The 20,162-nt window shown below is 35.2% G+C and overlaps 1 protein-coding gene across 6 annotated transcripts in view; it reads right to left on the bottom strand.

Moving 5' to 3' along the window:
- Positions 1 to 20,162, bottom strand: part of FBXL2 (F-box and leucine rich repeat protein 2) — a 74,786-nt gene that overhangs the window by 42,564 nt on the left and 12,060 nt on the right. For 4 of the 6 annotated variants that reach the window (XR_011092573.1, XM_068670646.1, XM_068670645.1 and 1 more), the window contains exons 2-6: positions 18,692 to 18,753; positions 8,233 to 8,287; positions 6,668 to 6,742; positions 3,172 to 3,266; positions 61 to 129 (exon numbers count right to left, since the gene is read on the bottom strand). Coding sequence is in view for 5 of the 6 variants with exons in the window: in XM_068670646.1 (XP_068526747.1) it covers positions 61 to 129; positions 3,172 to 3,266; positions 6,668 to 6,742; positions 8,233 to 8,287; positions 18,692 to 18,753 (356 nt within the window). In the remaining variant the exon portion in view is untranslated. Of the gene's footprint in view, positions 1 to 60; positions 149 to 3,171; positions 3,267 to 6,667; positions 6,743 to 8,232; positions 8,288 to 18,691; positions 18,754 to 20,162 lie in introns of those variants that run through there. The other 2 variants (XM_068670648.1, XM_068670647.1) reach the window with 2 other exon arrangements.

Below are 20,162 nucleotides of genomic sequence, written 5' to 3'. Positions count from 1 at the left end.
TACCTTCAGCTACTTCTTCTTCCAAATTCCACTAACAAACAAAAAAACTCTTTGACTTACCTGTCAGTGATTTTTGTGCACCCATTTAGATTTAAATGTTCAATGTTTCTACAGTTCTGTGCAAAGGTCCTAAAACAGCAACAAAAAGCTAGAGAATTACTGTTATGCCTAGTGACTGAATTACTGTTATAATTTAGTTGAGTGCACTCTGTCCCCTAATGAATTCCATCTCAGGGAAAAAGCTTGCTCTTCAACCCATAGAGTAAAACATCTGGTTCAGTGGCTGCTTTTTCATTTTGCTATTGCAAGTTCTGTCTTGAGTAACTCTAAAACCAAGTGCTCTTCCTCTCTCAAATACTGCTTGAGCAAGGTGCTTATTTCTGTCATTGAACAGAACGGATTTGCTTCAAACGCCATAACTAAAATCATTAAGGGAATGAACACAAGGGTTGAAATATCACATCAGTTAAATACTAAGCATACTTAAGCTTCTGGGGAGAGTTTTCATATATCTTGTTACTGAAATTTCTGTAGGTCTTATTAAGGAGCTGACTCCCACATCAAATGCAAATGCAGGAATGTAGCCTGCACAACACAGAATTGGGCTTTAAGTCGCCTGGACTACTAAGGGAAAGCCCTGGGAATTGCAAATTGGTTATTTATGGTGTTAAAAATTAAAATGCATCTGTATGCATTACTGTGTATGTACACTAAAGATGATTGGAGCTATTACACCACTAAAAGCCTGTATATATCATTACACTAATTACCCAGAAGAAATGTATCAACTTCCTTTTCATCTCTACAGAGCAATATTTACAGCTGCACTGCATTTCAGAGCACTGTTTTTATGCCCATGTTTCCTCCAACTGCATGGATTTTATTGGCAGTGATGGAGGAAACACACAAAACAGTTTTGTCTGGAGGCTTGCCGTGGTTAGCAGATCCAACTACACACTCAGCGGGCAACAACTTCCTGGCTCTCCAGTGTGGATTGAAAACAATGGGGAAAAATAAATAAATAAAACAGCAAGCAGTTATACTGGTGATAGTTTCCACGTGAATTCTCAAAACAGCTATTCCAAAATTCACGTAGTGGAGTGAGATTTATAATCGAGACTTTTTTCAAATCACTTGGAAAGACGCTACACTCTGTAATAATTTGCAGGAACGGTAAACAGACTTTGAGATTCAGCTGTGGGGCATGTCCTGACAGAGCCACAAACATTCAGTACTTGTATAGCCAATATAACCGACTTTGATGACTGCCTTTTTTTAAACTAAAGGCGGATGTAGAGGAAGGATAAAATGAGAAATTAGTACCAGCCCCAAAACTAACGGATCAGTGCAAAACTGATAGGTAAAGCTTCTTTCAGAACAAATACCCCAAAATTAAAGCCATTTCTCATATTACTGTTTTGAAAGTCTTAAAGTTCACAGCTTTATCATTCATTGGGTAATTCCAGTATCATCTGATTACATTTCAGGGGTAAAGCATCATCTTTCCTAAAGTTTCTCAGACACTACCATCTGCACTAGTTAGTAATTATGGATGCACTTATGCGTACTGCTAGCAGTACAGTAGCTGGTCTCAGCCAACCCTGTCCATTTTTTTATTTGCATCAATCTACACATGCTACATATCGAACAACTACAAAAATATCTCTTTACTAAATATATCACTATTCACAAATATTGTAAATCATGCCATCTTCCTCCTCTCACACACCACTAATACCTGAACCCATTTGAATTCTTTGGTTCTGGCCACAACCCCCACTTCAGTCCCCTAGCCTTAGTGTTCTGAACAGCAGTCATGAGCATAGAGTGAATACAAAAACTGAATTAATCGGGAGGAAAACTGTTGCCTACCTGTCCTCTTTCCTCCAACACCCGTATTTCCTTCCCAGCTACCTTCTTAGTTCCCACGTCTCTCAGTGCCTGCCTTCCCCAACTCCTCCATTTCAGCCCTGACTTCCACTACTGAGAACACAGGGACCATATGCACAAATGCTCTGGCAGCTTGGAGGATTTATGTGGATTATTATTATTTTTATTTTAAATTTTTAAAAGGGCTCTTCTAGCAACACCCAAAAAAATCTGGAAAGAGTAAGAAAAAATAAAAACAAATAATTTAGAATAGCTTAACATTTCTATTTGTTTTTGTTTTTAACCAAATTTCTAGTTTTTTGTGGTTTTTTTTTTTTTTTGTTATTGTTTTTTGTTGTTGTTGTTTGTTTTTAAGCCTTAAAACCTCTAAGGGGGAAACATGCTCTGGCTTTTACTCATGAAAGTCAGATTACACATCAAAAATGCTCATTAATTTATTCTGGAGACAAATTAAATGAATGAGACTTGCTTGTAAATCTTAGGAAGAGCTAAAGATCATGAGACACTAACCTAACGCCCACTGCTGAACAAAAATCTTTGTGCTTGTATCTAGGTCAGACTGAACATCATCTAGCCCACTCTGCTCTGACAGTCAAGCAAAGTGTAATGACTGCAAGTTATATTCTGAGCCTGCCTCCAAACATGCTTTGAGCCCTGTAGTATTTGTCATGTAGGGACCCTTCAGCTGCAGGTTTAAATAAGGAAATTACATCTTTGGGTTTAAATAAGGAAAGAAACATCCACAGAGGAATCTGGATTAACCAATTTGCATTTAGCAAAAGCTTACAGGGATTCAATGTATCTTGCAGGAACAAGTTGCACATTTCAATTTATACATATCTTAAAGGACTCTGCTAAGACTCCTGAGATGCTCCTGTTGCCTGTTTGCTCCTACATTACAACAAGAGGAGAATCTCACACCTTTCCCAATTCTGTAGACACTGAACTGCATTAGTCTTTACTATTCATTCCCTTGCTAGGGTCACCTCTTGTCCAAACAAAAAGATTAACTATAAACTGACAATCTTGATGAAAGTATACTTAAAGTACAAGTCTGAAAACATTTTATATGTTTGGAAGATGAGAGAAAAAAAAAAAAAAGAAAAAAAAGTAGCTATATTTTGATCTCAAACTGACGGCTCATTTGGTCATTGCTAAGGTACTTAAGCATCCCATTTTGTTCATTAGACAGTACTTAGAAACCCAAACAAATGTAACAATAATTGCTTTTGGTCTGGATACTAGGAAGTAAGTGATGTCTCAATCTAGGACTTTACTTACTTTAAAGAGGAGTCTCCAACACCAAGACATCCTCTCAGACTGAGTTGTCTCAGGAACCCACCACACCTTTTCGATATATTTTCCACAACACGACCCTTAAACCAAATAAAAGGAAGATTTTGTTGAGTTTTATTCTGACATAACATTCTAACCAAATTAAAAATGCCAGGACTGAAAATCAGTCCCAGTTAAATCCTACCAGAACCATACCTCATTGAACTTCTTTTCCTGCTTTAAGGAAAAACGGGTTACCTGATGAGAGAAGTTCTGCTCAATTCAATTTTTAGATCTCTCTTCCTTTTTCAGTCTATGATATGTGGCCTGATTTTCGTCTGAGCAAAACCCTATCCATTAAAATTGCTAAAATGATCTTCAGGATCTGTCAGATTTGCAGGCAATCTGAAGAACTGCCCAGAGGCAGAACAGAAGGCATCCTGCTCCTCAAGGACTACAGTTATTACTACAGCATACAACTTTAAATTATCCCTGAAGGCGTGCTTAGGCTAGTATTTTAATCTCAACTATAGCCCCTTGTAAGTCCTATTTTACAGTCCCTGCTATAGGGATGGTTACTTCTGAAACAGGAAGGTATTGGACACCTGGTGGGAGCAGCCACTTCAACTCCAGAAGACTTGCAAGAGCCTACCTCCCAGTCTTCAAAGTCAGATATATTTGAGAGTCTGTTCCTAACACCTGGAAATGCCCAGGGACTTCTCAGACTATGGAACTTACTGACATTATACCTCATTATTTGTGAAAAGTTGGAGCACAGTTTACAAACAAAACTTCCCATTTGACCTTGTGCTTGTTACAAAATGCTATTCATTTACACCCTGAAAGCATTTACTCCCTGAAAGGAATAAGCAGAATAGAATAGTACTTCTAGTGCTCCAAGCTAGTATTATGAAAAATGTTATTTCAACTATGAAATACTTTTATTTTATTTCTTCATAGTAAAAACAGAATAATATATCAAAAAACAGGTAAACACTGCAACAACTGACTACTCATCACATTGTGTCTAATTTTAGGAAGACAAAGTAAAAAGAAATCAACACTGATCTTGTAACAAATAGGACAAATATATACCTAACTGCACCTTTTATTTTCTTCTCTCTTATTCTAAATAAACAATACTCATAAATTACAGGGCAGTGCATTTTTAAATTTCCTCTCTGTATGCAATGGCAGCAATTTTACTGAAACAATAAAACATTTCTTGGATTTTGTTGTTCACCTGTTATATTAAAGTCCCAGCTAAAACTATGTGAAAATATCAGAGCTTATTTGTTAGTCTGTGAGTAACAGATTATCTCCTATCTCAAATTCTCAAATATTTTTACTTCAAAACAAACTGAAGGCAACTATACACGTCATGAAATGACATACTTTTTAGAGCTTTCTTATCACTTCGAATTATTTCCCAGCAGAGGCTAAATACCTTTACTGTAAGAATAAAGTCTTCTCAATGAATTACATATAATGCAGATTCAATCTACATAGGGGAAAAAAGCCAAAACCTAATGTATTATTCAAAGAAAATAATGAAACAAATAATAAGATACATTTTTCCATACCCATTTATTACTTTAAGCATGTTAAAAAAACACCAAACCAGCATATACAAAAAGACAACATTAAGTGCATTCAAATGTATTTAGCTGTTTGAATAATTCAATGTCACTCAAAATCCTGTTCTTTAGACTATCCCAGCTTATGCTTGGTGCCACATACCAACAAATTCTAAGGCACACTTCAAGATCTTCACACATCTTTGCATTAGAAAAGAACATTTTTCCTTTATAGCATGTACTTTTTTCTCAGTTTATTCAGTATCATATAAGGTCTTGAATAGGAAAAATTTCATAACAAAACTGATTTTCCATTATCTGATAGTCTCAGATCAAGTACCGCTTGATGTTATGTGCAATATCATCAGATAATGCAATATTGATCTGAGCAAAAAGTTGCCAAATAACAATTAGCAGCTTTTACCTGTCTTAAATCTAGACAGAAAAAAAAATACTAAAACAGTTTAAGGAAAAAACAAGACACTGAATGTGAACACATTTCTCATCCAGAACTGATTTCTGTAGTACTCGTTCATTTAACTTGCACTTAGGAATAAATTTAACACATATATATTACAAAAGTACTTAAATGTAATACACTGAAGTAATTGAATTGCTCAAAATCACAGTATCTCCTTATAGAAAAAGAGGACCATAGCTTAATTTCATTCATTCTCATTAACACCAGACTACAAATACGTCTGAAAGGGCAACACCACTAGGAACAACATAAGACAAACTCTGCAAAAATGTAAAAGCCCAACACTGTTCCTAAATAACAGAAAAGTTTCAGACACAAAAAAGGCTGACCAAGAGAATGTCCACAGATCTGGTAGGGTTTGTTTATTATTTTTTAGCAAATGAGAGACACCAGCTTTTTTAGAGGCAAGTGAAAAAATGAAATTAGACCTCCAAGACTTCTTAGACACATTGAGATATTTGAAGATGCCAAAATCTTTTTCCTACCTCCACGATATTCTTGTATTTGACATCAGTATAGCAGAGGAGTTGGCATTAAAATTTTTATAGAACGGTGAGAAAATTTACTCTATGTTGCTGTAAAGCTTAAGGAACAGTTTGAACCAGTTGGCAAAATATACCAAATGATCCCCATCTGGATTTTATTCATGCAACTAAGACGCTTAACATAAAATCCAGAAGCAAATTAGTTATTGTATTCTAAATTTATTTTATATTATCAAACACAAATTATAAACTAGTTCAGTTACAATTAAGGACTTGTATTTTTCTATGGATTTTTGTCTTCATTTTCCAACATCAAATTTTATTCTGTTAAACACATCTATGATAGCATTAATACATTTTTTTCTTATGAAACATAAGACTGCCGTAATCCTTTTGTTATATGCTGAAAAGGACTTTAATCTACATGTACATGCATCTCAGGCAAGATTAAAGCCCTAGGAAACAAATGTTCATAAAGTGGTAATAATATATACATCAAATCCAGGCCAAGCCAGCAGTAAGAAGAGTTGGTTAGCATTTTGTTGTTTCAGTCTCCAAGTTCTGGGGCCAAGTGTCCAGCGAGCATTCAGCACTAGATGGCACTCTCACAGAGACAAGCAACAAAATTCCTCTAGGTTGTGAAAGTGACTCAGCATCTCAATCGAGAGGCACCGTTTACATCTTTGTTTTCTGGAAATGATCAGTTCTTAATTTATAGAGCCTTGTATGTATACAATATTTGCAAATTAGCTGACACACTGCCAACAACCAGAACTCTAAAACTCATCCGGTGTAAAAAAGTCAAATATAGTGCCATCTTTCTACATGCTCCTTCTCTGTTTTAGTATTTTGAACTTTAACCTTTAAAATGTGAGAACTCAAGCACAGCCTATAGAGTACTCAAAACGGGCTATGCACTTAAACATCACCATAGGAATGAAATAAACAAAGACACTAACCTCTATATCTGTCTGAAAGTTAAAAAGGTCTATTCTTTGCCAATTGCTTCCATCCAGAGCTAAAACATTCCATGCCTGCAGAAAACAAATAAGAGATTATATACCTCCACTGCCTGCTCCCTTCATTTTTGTCTCAGAAATTCAAATACAACAAACTCTGAAATACAGTAAAATAGACGTTTTTAGGTAGCAGTTTTTAAAAAACAAATGTAATTGTAGATATTAGCAATCCTAAAACATTAACTGGTTAAAACCAGGGCATTTGTGGAAATTAAATACAGATCTAAAAGGATTACACTTCAGAGATTTGTCTTATGCCCATAAAACATGCATTAGAGGAAGAAATTAAATAAAATATATGAACGTAGCAATATTCAATGGTCAATTTTTAAAAAGAGCTTTTGTAAATTTGTCTAGTAAGTTATTCTTGTTAGATGTATATGGAGAGAAGTGACTGCACTTGAGAGTCCTTCCAATAAAACCACAGTTCCTCAGCCTCAGTAGTTACTATTCTGAGAGGAACAGAAACAGAAGCCTTTCAGAAAACTGCTGACTTTCCACTGTTAGAATCAGGCCTTTCCATGTGCTGAGTAACATATACATGTCTGAGAATCTGTCTGCTACTATCGACGTAACAGATGACAGTTTTTTAAAGTAGAACAAAGTAAAAAAAGTGAGAGAAAAAAAATATACTTAGAAAAACTGAAAGAAAATCACAAACAACCGACAAGAGGCAGCTTTGAGAGAAAAAATTTTGATTGTTTTATCACCTTGGTTTTCTTCTGATGTATTCAAGACTACCTGAACGTTCTAACAAAGCCTGATGTTAGTTAGCTCAAAAAACTTATTGAAGTTGTGGACCAAAATGGTACGGGTATAGAAATGAAACAGTTACACAATTATATAATAAAACAAGGAAACAAACAAAAAAAAAAATGGAGAAAAGCATGAAATTAGAAAGTTAATTCATGTTGTATAAGAATACGTCTCATTGTACACACTTCATGTAGGACCAGAATATTTTTCATTTTAATTAAAAAAAAAAAAGACTAGCTAAACATAAAAGCTTACTTTGCATGCTTTCTCTATTATCTTCTGTGTGCCTTTTTCCTCTACTAGTAGTCCATTTATTTAACATAATTTGTGCTTGACAAGCTAATGATGGATGAACTTCTTAGACACATGGTGCACATTAACTGAACTACATGGAATTTTAAGCAGAATATGCATTTGAAAAATAGTGTTATATGGCCGCATGCTTTATAAAAAGCAAATGCCATTATGCCAAAATGGGCTTAATCCTTTCTCCAGATATAGAGCATACACTACTGGGTATCTTTTCTATAGTCTTTAAACAGAATTCTAACATAGCAACTATGAATCTGAATGCAATTGTGGACCCACTGTTTATTTGTTTTAATGAACAGTAAGGGTATATTTGATTTTTTTTTCTTTCTATTTTAGACAGGAAGGAGATTGCCTTAAAGCCCATGATTTGCAAGTAATTACGTTAAAGCTTTCCAAAGAACAACAAGAACAAAAAGAAGCACAATAGAAATACATACCTTGGAAACCTGTGCACATCGACACAAAGTAACTATGTCCAAGAAAGAAAAAATTCTAGAAAAAATGAAAGAATAAAAATTAAAATATTTTATTACGAGTTCAGACTAACATCTGAATTCACTTCTGTAGTTCTATGGAAAGATAACCAGTTACACAACAAGCAAGCTAAATGAAATACAAGTGTTTCACTACATTATTTTGCTTAATGAGTAATACCATGGCCATCTTCTTAAGATAGTCAACTCCTGCATAGTAGGAAACAGGTGCAGCAACAGATAATCTATTTTACAACTCTCACTCCTCATTACCCATTTGTGTATGAATAACAATTTTTTTAATATTATTATTTTTAATTCAGAGAAACTGGTTTGTAAACCTTTAATTGCGATGCTATTAAAGAAATAACTTACACAAATATATGTGAAGATTTTAGAGACTGGTGAAGTATAAGAAATGGGAAATAACACACAGATAAATCCAAATTTGAGAAAATAAGTACAAACACAAAGCATGATAACCCGTATTTCTAAAGGGGCATCACAATGACTACCAAGTCTATCACAGTCAGCATCTTTTTTTTTGAATTTGCTCTAAAAGAAACAATTACACTTCAAAATTTAGCATTACAATTCAGATCACTGTAACAATTCTTCAAGGATGGTGACTTTTTGTAGTTTTCTAAACTAAATTTTTCACTGTCAAAATGAATTTTGCTAAATACCATTTAAAAACAACAATGAAACCAATTCAAAGAAAATTCTCAGGGAATAAAATATATTAAAATAAGCATAAAATATAGATCCCATTCCCAAATCAGTTTCTATTACAAACAGTTAAAGATATGAAATACATGAAAGATGTTCCTGCAGTTCATTTATAAAGTATCACCTCTCACCAATGAACCTTTTCAGTTATCCAAACAATGAACAGTGATAATAATATTGTGTGCAACATGGCATTTTTGGCACTAAGGAGCAAACTCAACTGGAAAGAGATGTTGAATTCTATATGTAAAATTCTGATTACAATTTTCTAAGTGGAAACCTGAAGCTAGAGCTCTAAATGGATGCCTAAATCCTAAGGGCTGTGGTTTTTAGCCGTGGTAACAGTAATGCAATGGAAGTTAATGGACGTACTTATTAAACATTAAGGCCCTTCTGGACATTTAGTACGATCTATTAGTTATTAGTTTTGAGTTATTAGTATTGAACAGTTATTATTTTTTCAATATTTCATCAACATATGAAAATACTTTTTTTCACTGTACAATAATATATTTCTAAAAAAAAAAATCTCAAAAGGCAAACAGACAATTTACAAAACAATGCAGATAACATTCATTTTGATAGCATCTATTTTGTCATTTGAACATCCATTCTAAGGTCTGTTGCCCCCCTTAAGAAACTTAGCAGTGCTTTACACACAAACTGCACACTGCATGAACAGTCCAACAATCTTGCTGAACACAGATGAGTAAAGAAAGCGCTCTCTCTTTGAAGAGCAGCATTTATCCCAGTGACCTGCCTCGAACCCTCTCTGTAGTCACCTCTCCTCCCTTCCCAAGAGGGGAGCAGCAGAAGGTGAGGAAGGGGATATAACACTGGAGAGCTGTAAAAGCCACCTGGCTTGTAGAAGCTTCCTTGTAATAATGATGTATGAGGGGAATCACAGGTTTATCTTAGATTTGCAGAAGCCAAAGCATGAAAGGCACGTTTCTAAATTATTTCTACTGAAGACATGAAGGATGGTGACAAACTATTTCATGACAATATTCTTGCCTAAATGAAGCATAGGACATGCTTTGGAAGTGATTCATCCAGTTCCACTGAAAGTAAGAAATAACAGAAGGAATTCAAGACGTTGAAGAAAAGCTATTTTCTATACTCCAACTACTGAGTTGTCTAGCAGTCTCTCTTCATGTTTGACTGTTTATTACTGTTAAGAGATTTATGTTAATGTATGATTTCCGCTGAAAAGAATTAAAACCAAATGCAGAACAGACATATTTATTTTTGCTCCATTCTGTATGAAGAGACTTTTTAAGAAGTCAAAAACTGAAAGTGGTTATTTTATGTTAAAAGGAAAACTATTTTAATAAGTGAAAACATCCATGATGTTTTTAGATTTCCAGTTTTGTTCTAACAAAGGAACTGTCTTGAAAGGCAGCTCAACCTGTCTCCATGAAAATAGGTAACTTAAAATGAGATTAGGATGCATTCTAACAGACCAAAATCAGAATCATTACTCAATTAAATATTATCATAGGTACCAGTAAATTATTTTACAGTTGCTAAAAGTTATTTTGCCAACTTGCTTGGAACTGTTTTTTCCATGCTCTTCTATTTGTTTACTCTCTATAGTACAGTATTATGGGCAAACCGCTAAAGACAACAGCTTCTCTACTTGCAGCCCCACAGAACTACTAGCAAATCCTTATCAGTCAGGGAAAATAGCCAGCAAGACACAAGACTTAAGGTTTTAAGGCTTTAAAACCCAATCAAAGAATAGAGAAAGAGATTGCAACTCTGACATTGTCTGGCACTTTGGCAAAGGGACTATGTCAGCAAGCACTTTTAAAAAAAAGTAATTTTAAACTTTTAAAAAGTAATATTAAAAAGTGGAAAAGATTACCATATAGGCCAGACGATGGTTGTATAACACATCTGTCCTCTATGACCATAACTACATAGATGAAAGTTAATGCAGCTGGCCACAGGATTAATTTCCACTTAGGTCTTTGGCACAATTTAGTACAGGGAAACTGGAAATTTGTAGAACCACAGTAATGTTTACTAATAATCTGTTCTAACTTCCTGTATCCCAGGCTATCAATTTTTCCTTAGTTAGCCTGTACTGAGCCCGAGAAGGACAATCTGCTTAGTAATAATGAGAGTTCATCAAGACTTCTTGTCCCTAGGCACACACCAGTCTGGACATACATATGCCTCATGAGCTTGGTCTTGGAGATCTTTCAATGTTAACAGTACCAGCAGTACGCATGAGTGTCATGCCAAAGGCACAGAGTTGTACAAACTCACAGTTCCTCAACTCCTTTAAGGTAAACTACTATTTGGCTAAAGCCTAAATTCCAGAAAATGATCTATTCTTGATTTGAAAGCCTTCAAGGGGTGGAAAGTCACCACCTTCTCTGGTAGTTTGTTCTACTGGTTAATCATGCTGTTATAATATTTGCCTTATTTCCAAGGTGAACATCTGACTTTCAGCTTCATGCTTTCCTCTACTTTTCTTCACCAAATTCAAGAGTGCTTTAGCAGTTAGTACTTCCTTCTCACATAGTTTTAAAGCCACTTATGTCATCTTTAATTCTTTTTACTTTAGCTCTTTAAATCTCATCTTCTGTGCACATTCTTCTTTCCCAGTATGTTTCTGCAAATGTACACATTAGAAGCACATGAAGTGTTAAAAACCTTATTAGTACCAACAAAGCTGCACACAGCCGGAGACTTTAACAGCCTTTTTGATACAGCAACAGACAAGATACTTACAGGATCTTACACATTTCACTCCAACATCCTCTTCAGGGATGACATATCCCAGGCTACAGCTCTTCGTGTGACCTTCCCTAATCCATGTAAAAATTCATCATGTAAAATTTATCTTGTTTGAATGTCCCTTCATTTAATATGTCATTCAGATGTCCTTGGGAGTGCTTTGTCTTCGTAGTAATTTACCACTGCATTTCTTTTAGAGTCATCTAGAACTCTTATCTCAAGAGACTTCTTAAAATGTCATTTTCATAACATGGAATAGAAAACAAAAAGAAAAAAATGCTATTTGGTCTACCTGCCAGTTGCTGCAACAACTGTTAAGCAACTCTGAATCCTTTTAACACGAACCAATGTACTGTACAGTGCTACTTCTTAATGGAAAGTTCAAATGTTAAAGTCAAATGCCTGAGTAAATTCACGTAATTTGGGTCGGTAGAACTAATTGTTTAACCCCAGATTGATATCGTCCAACCACTTTTTTCCCCACTAAAACACAACTGCTGGTTATATTTCTCTCTCTCAGTTTTTTATCAAACATACATATAGTGAGTTTTTCCAGTGCATATTGAATAGGAGGCTGAGTTTTCTTGTATTCTTCCATGTATTTCCATTTCCATACAGAGTTCATTACTCCCTTGTGCTATGAACAGACGTGTTTTTCAAAACACAGAAATGAGTGATGTCACTTCTATTATTTTGTTTCCCTCTCTGTAGAACCACAGAAAGAAACAGCTATTTCTCAGAACCCCAACACTGCATGGAGCATCACCTACAGAATAAGAAACAAAACCATGCAAGAGTCAAACTGCCTTTCTCATCTTTCTAAGGCCTTTGCCAACCTAATCACATAAGGAACAAGCTTTTGCAGTTGCACCTTGATAATTACTCTTTTTTAAGTATTGTGATACAATACTACATGGCCTGATTACAAGCAGATAACAAAATACATACAGTAATGCATACACGCATACTGAACTGTGACTTCCTGGAATTTCTGGCTTGGCAAACTCAATGTTGGTATCTGCCAAGTATGACAGAAATGCCTGATAATTTCTAAAGACACTTAGCAATAAAATAAGATTTTTAAAACTGCTTTAAGAATGGAATGCTATTTCAAAACTTTTATTTTTCACATCTTTTCAATTCACAGTGCTGTTGCACACAAAGAATGATGTCAAAGTATACAGAAATATATAGTTGGATGGATGGAATATATGGATTCCCCATCCCTAGAAGTGCTCAAGGCCAGGCTGGATGGGGCTTTGGGCAACCTGTTCTAGCAGGAGGTGTCTTAGCCCACAGCAAGGGAGGTTGGAATTAGATGGTCTTCAAGGTCCTCTCCAACCCAACTCATTCTGTGATTCTACATTTCTATGAAATGGAAGTCATAATAATAGATGAGAAATGCATGACCTTTAAGAAGTCAAGTTGAAGACTTGAACACAAAACATGTATAAAAGGTATAGGGCAAAATCTCAACCCATGAAACAGTTTATCTAATGTCTTCCAAAAGGTCAGATACATGCTATAATCAGTTTTAGCACCCTTACTTAGCTTTGTTTCACTCAAAATATCCAGTGTGACCTAACATTTTAGGGCAATCACTTCATTACATTGGTTATCCTGATTCATCTAATAGAAAAATATGAGAATTTCAAGAAGAAAAACCAACAATGGTTATTAGAAAACAACATTATATAGTATTAGCATCATTTTGTCTTCAGTAGTACTGGGAATCCCACTGCAATGTTTCCAAAAGTGAAGCTAAAGTTTAACCTTTCACTATTTTTTTTTCTTTTTCATCATCTTTCTCCCTTCCCAAGATCAAACACCTTTCAAACTAAATGCCAAACCAAGTCCTGTGCTTTACCTAAAATGAAGCAATAGAGGACCTGCAGGCCAAGGGAGAAGAGCTAAGACAACTCCCAGCCATGCCACCTCTACTTCCTGTGCTCCCAAATCAATCACGCCTTCCTAAAATTGGAATAGTTGCAGAGGAGGATGATCCATATTTCTAACCTTAAAAGCCTCATCAATTGTCCAGTTTAATAATTTTCTGTAAGGGCTGGATGACCCACAAGGTTCTGCAGTTTCTAAAATTGAGCATGCTGCAACTGATGACTCCCTAGTTTCATTAGCTAGATTTTTGTCAAAGTCTCAGCTATTTACTCCAGCTACAACATTTTCTTTTTAAGGCATCAAACCAGGAGAAAGAATTCCATAAGGATCAAAAACAATGAAATATTTTTTATTTTATTTTTTACAGAAAAGCATATGATAAATGAAAACGTAATTACTTTGGGGCAGATGGGAATCCCTGAAAGGGGATACAAACCAGGGAGGAACACCTCATGCACCCATTACAAGCTGGGGCTGATCAAATGGGAAGCAGCTCTGCAGAAAAGGAGCTGAGTTCCTGCTGAACACCATGAGATGGATATGTCTCAAAGCAGAAGGCTTTGGAAGCAACTTTCCAATGTGTATGAATATCTGATGGGAGTGAAGATAACAGACTCTTCTCAGTAGTGCCCAGGACTAGACAGGAAAAGAGGCAACGGATGTAAACTGAAATACAATAAATTCCACTTAAATAGAAGAAAAAAACACCTTTATTTTTACTGTTAGCATTGTCAAATACTGAACCAGGTTGACTTGAGGGTTTTTGGAGTCCCTATCCTTGGAGATAGTCAAAACTCAACAGGACAATGCCAAAAAATGTCTCTTCTAGCTGACACTGCTTTCAGCTGCAGGTTAGACTAGATGATCTCCAGAGTTCACTTCCAATCTTAGCTAGTCAATTTTATGAATACAAAATTCATTTCTATGAAATGATTTTATGAAGCACAAATTTGGCAACTAGAAAGCATCTTACTAAAAACAGTTAGCCTAATGATTATTCCAGAGAGGTTTAGCTGGCAGACCATAGTGCCAACCCAACCTGCTGGTCATTCCAATTCTTCCCATGAGAGAAGGTATTATACAAACAGGGCACCAAAGAGCCAAAACCAAACATGCCCACTCTACATGCTGCTGGCTTGATAAAAATGTGAAGGAAAAAAAACAAACAACACAAACATGATGCTCTGGCGGTATGCAGCCTAGGAATATTCCATAAACCATGATTCTTACAGACATAAATGTTATGGAAACTTCAGTTAGTCTTTGGACTAGTATTTGGTACACTTGATCCAATCTGCTCTTCTACTGGCCTGGAAAATAACTTTGAAAAACAGATTTCTCATCCTGATGCCTATGCCTGCATCAGGAAGACAGAGATATGAAAGCTCACCTCTACTGTAAATGCTTCATAAATTACTGACAAAAACAAACAAAAAAAAGAGCACAGTATAGGTGCTTGACATTGTTATTTAAACTCTTTAACATCACTACTGAACAAAATAAAAACAATGTTCTGTGCTTTTTTATTTTTGTTTTGTTTTTGGTAGAGAGTTGGAGTATCCTTTGAATTGCCTTTGTGTTTTGCTGGCACTTCTAGCATGGGAATGAGAAAGGAAAAAACAACCATTTTGGAGTGCATGTGTGTGAGAATTCCATATGAAAGGAATGACTTCTTTATATCACTGGTACTTCTGAACATTTGGCTTTGGTAATTTGTTAATCAAGAGACTGAGTTTAAATAAGGCTCCAGTTTCAAAGTAAATAAAGCTCCAAATGGAATTAGGCCTTGATTAATTAAATAACAGATTCTAAAGAGAAGCTTGAAAGCATATAAAAAAACAAAAGGAAACAAATGGTAATGCATGGATCTGAGACTTATGTAAGTTGCTGTTACATCAACTTTAGCTGTTATTCCTGCTGCTTTAAACGCTTATTTACTTTTGTTTGTTCCAGAACGACAAATCTTTTGTCACAAGTGTGTTTTTACTAAGAGATAACTCTGTTCTAACTGAAACCAGGACACATCCATCCTTGAAGTAGGTAATGCTGAAGCAGTCCATTTGTAAGAAAGTCCTAATTCTTCAAGAAGAAACATTAAACAAATAATTTCCTTTTCATAATTCCCAAATTTTACTCAGCACCTTGGCACAAAACAAACAAACAAAAAAAAACACACAACTTCCATTCCCAAATCGCTCCTTCTGCATTAACAGTGTACAAATGCACCCATAGAATTTTCTGCTTGTGTTCTTACAGACTCTCACTCACAGTTTTAAAAGGAATTCCATTTGAAACATCTCTGCCCCAAACTTCTAAGCTTATACTTGTGTTTGTTTATGAAAAAAAAAAAAAAAAAAAAAAAAAAAAAAAAAAACATTTAAACAAGTAGAGGATGGCAGATACCTCCTCCGGTTACAAAAGGCCAAGTTTACTAAACAACAACAATTGTTTTCACATGTTCAGCAATCACCTCATACAAAGAATTCAGAAAACGCATACAGAATAACCAAGTCGTAAGTCAAAGAACTGAAAAATATGAACTTGCATCTGGAACAGATCTTAGTTGGTAACAATTTCATAAGCAGACAAACAGTACGTGTATATTGAAGACAAAAAAAAAATGCCGTTTGAAACATGCCTCATTTTCCCCACTTCATTTGTATAATTAAATACTGCAGCATTTCACCTTGAGTAGCAAAGACTGCTGTTTTATATTTAATAATCTCAGGAAAACATTCCAATTTTATAATGCACATGCAATCACTTACTTTGATTTTAGACCACATTTTGCCTTTCTGGCGTACTACAATAGAGGACTTCAACCAATTACAATGTAGCTATTTAGAATCACAAACAACCAAATTGATACATCAACTGTATTAATACAGATTATTAATCTATTCGATTGTATAGGAGTTGATTATGAAAGTAAAACACATTTCCTTTAATTTCAGAATGTAAACACAAATCTATGGTTTCTGTAAAGGGAAGTCTAATCATGTCTTCTGCAGGTAGCTTTCATTAAGCAAAGTAAGTTCTGTGATTTGACATGTCTGAAATATGTCTAAGCAAGGAATTAGTGCAGAGCAGCTGCAATACTCCAAGCTCATGTTAATTTCCCAATATAGAAAGCTCCTCTATATAAAGATACGGGCAATACATTCATTAACCAGAAGCATGGAGACTAACAATGATAGGAAACAAAACAAAGAGACTGATAACAGCATAATATCAAAACCAGACTCTCGTCTGCAGTCATATACCCATTTCCAGTGGTCCTTAACTCCAAAGAAGTGATTAGAAAACCAACCAAACAGGCAATTAGAACAAATCACAGGCACGTGTCATGGAGCAGATAAAGCTTCTGGAAAGTGATTAGATATTTTCATTTTCAGCCAATGGGAAACAGAAACAAAATTATTAGGAACAAGATTTAACAGATTTATTATTATTAAATTCTTATGTGCTTTAGCAACAATTGATAAGTAGTATCACACTAGAAGTACCATTTTTATTTAACATCATTTGCCCAATTGTACATAAATAGTCATTGTACCTTCAGTCTTCAAGGTAGCATACCTAACCTCAAATAAACACTGAGGATAAAACAAGTTGAAATTTTCTGATTAATCGGCTTTTGCTAGAAAATTTTCCAATTTCTGTTAAGTGGGAATGGGCTTTAAAACTTTCCAGTGATTTAACTCAAATTCAGGACAGAATCAATAGGTTAGTGGTCAGTGGGTAGAACATTCCCTGCAGAATATTCCATATTCCCTTAGAATCTGGAAAATGTCTCATGTTGACCTTTATATACAATGAAACAAAGCCAAATTATTAGAATTTGTATTCAGGGCATCATTCAGTGATGCTTTTTCATTTAATCACATTTTCTAAATAGTTCTACAAGCCTAATTTACATCATCACCACAACATGGAATGAGTATATCTGAACAAAAATGAAAATCTTTTAAAAATGCAATTCCTTTTAACAAAAGACTGTTTCTTTAGTACCACCAAGAGAACATTGTTATAGTACAGACACTAAAAAGTAATAACATTTTAAGAACACTTTCTTAATACACAAGATAGCAAACTACCATTGTTTCAGACAGGAAGCAGTGACATATAAGATAACCAAAGCAACTCTTTAGAGTATCAAGAACAAATCATTAGCTCAATTTTATTAACACCATCACTAAAAATTATACTTGCACAATTATACATGAACATTTCTTTTTACACAAAGAGTGGGCTGCAATGAAAACTATAGGCAGCTGGAGAAGAAGTCACTGGGCCGATTCAGTTTCCCCCATGAAGCAGTTACATCCAGTTGAGCAGTACCTCCACATTCTGGAATTGACATTTTGCTTGAAATCAACTTTCAACACAAGCATGTGAAGACTTCCACCAGTGTCTCAACCATGGGCTAAACTTACTCATCCTGATGTTGTAACTAACTCCTGTGAAGGTGTTCTACTCACACAGGTTTGATGAAATGCCGAACGATTCCAGTACGTAAAAACGTCCTGATGGTTCTACCGTATATAACACGGACCAACAGTAAAAGGTGACGGTCTGTGCTTTTCGCCACAGTGATTTTTGGAAAGCTCTGAAGTTGTTTTTATATTTGTTATAACAAATTTCATAAGAAAAAGAATTTGAGTATTCATTGTAGGGAATTACATAAGAGATGGATCTTACACTCTACAGACAGATAAAACATTGTGCAATGTGGAAAAGAGTTAACTACATATACTACAGCTATTTGGACATTTTATTTCACTTTTTCTAATATGCACGAAAAAGATCACTACTAAACTATATTATCTACAGTATAGTGTAATTTGAACACTAAAACAAATCAAGACCAATCAAAACAAAACAGGTTAAAGAATTCAAAGATTTAAAACAGTCATGTTACTATTTATTTCAAGATATTTAAGAATTAATAGTAATCTTAATAGTTTAAGAATTAATTTGTAGTCTATAAGCCACATAAGCAATGCATTATCCTCAGATTTTTATTCCTTAACACGTTATCGCGAATTACCTTAACAGAAGTTCTTTGGGTAATTTTTTGTTAATAAGGCCTTCATCATTATTTGAGAAAACCTGGAAACAGAAGGAAAAAAGTCATTTAAAAAGACCAACAAAAGAAAAACAGCTTTTAGAGACCCTTTTAACCTTCTGTTTAGGTGTTTGACTCTTAAATTACCATTAGCACCATGTTTTCAACATGCTATTTGGTATCCCTATAAATTATTTTAATATGCACAATGCAGCCACACCCACTCATACACTTGAGTCTTTCCTAGTGCTGAGATTTAGCCACACAAAGCACGTGGAACCATTTTGTAATCATTAAATAAACACTAAGAAACACACCCCAGGAAGTATTTTCGGTAGCAGTAAAAGTTCTAGCAACAGCAAGACACATACAAATATGCACTGGTTGCACAGTTCTAAAAATGTCCTATTACAGCGTACATTGTAAATTCCATGGCCCAGGTACATGAAACTGCAATAATCTAATGATTTAAAGAATTTACTGCCACATATGGCAGTGGTCTGAAAGCAAGAGAAGCACCTCAAGAAATGCTACAAGAAAAACAGGAAATGTGTCTCACCTAGGCCATCTTATTACCAACATATCTCCCAACAAGAGATTCCATTCCATCAACACGTATCACATACTTGGTAACTATCAGGTGTGCTCCTTGGTTAAAAAAAGGAAAGCTCAATAACAGGTGGTTCTGAAAAAGGTACATCGAAAAAGCCAAATGCAAGCATAATGCTGTCCATAAAAAAAGGGAAGTCAGCAAAAAGTACATGCCTGGGAATTCTAAAATATCTCCCCCCAAATACTGTAAGATTAGAAAACTGGAATTCCCTTCTAGCTACCATAAGAACCTTTTTTTCTCTCCCAGTATGTTCTAGGCTGATGACAGGTCTAACTGCACACCACCGTTTCTCAGTTTTGTATTGCAGCACAAGCCACTTTTTGCACCTCCGACCTCTGGGCAACAAACAGTATACACATCTACGAACAGTAAAACTGTAAACTTTCAACAGGACCAGCAAGATTAATAAGGCTTCCTTTTCCTGCAACTGGAGCAACACAATTATTAACAGACCAATGGCTGTAGAGTTTCAAAGTTTACAGCATATATGCATATGTGCTTCAATAGGACAACTCTACTTCCCCCTGAAAAGAAAAGATACGTGCTTGGTTTTAAGCAGTTCCATGTGGCTGAACACAGGTACAGGTTAGCACTGGTTTTACTTTACACCAATAGTCATTACTCCTATTTTCAGCCTTCATGCTCTTATTGGAGCACTCATTCAGAAAAAGGAGGCATGCCATCCTCACAGAGCTTAAGATCACCAAATTGTTGGAGGTGAGGGTGATATACTTGTGCATTACAGGCAAATATAAGCCACAAAAACAGAAGTTACCTCCATAAGCAGTCTGTGGTAAAACAGACAGGAGAACTTACATCTCATTAATTCTGGTCCAATAT

This window comes from Anas acuta, chromosome 2 (genome assembly GCF_963932015.1).
Source record: "Anas acuta chromosome 2, bAnaAcu1.1, whole genome shotgun sequence".
In the NCBI taxonomy this organism is placed as follows: Eukaryota; Metazoa; Chordata; class Aves; order Anseriformes; family Anatidae; genus Anas; species Anas acuta.
This window is presented reverse-complemented; position numbering and strand designations above follow the sequence as displayed.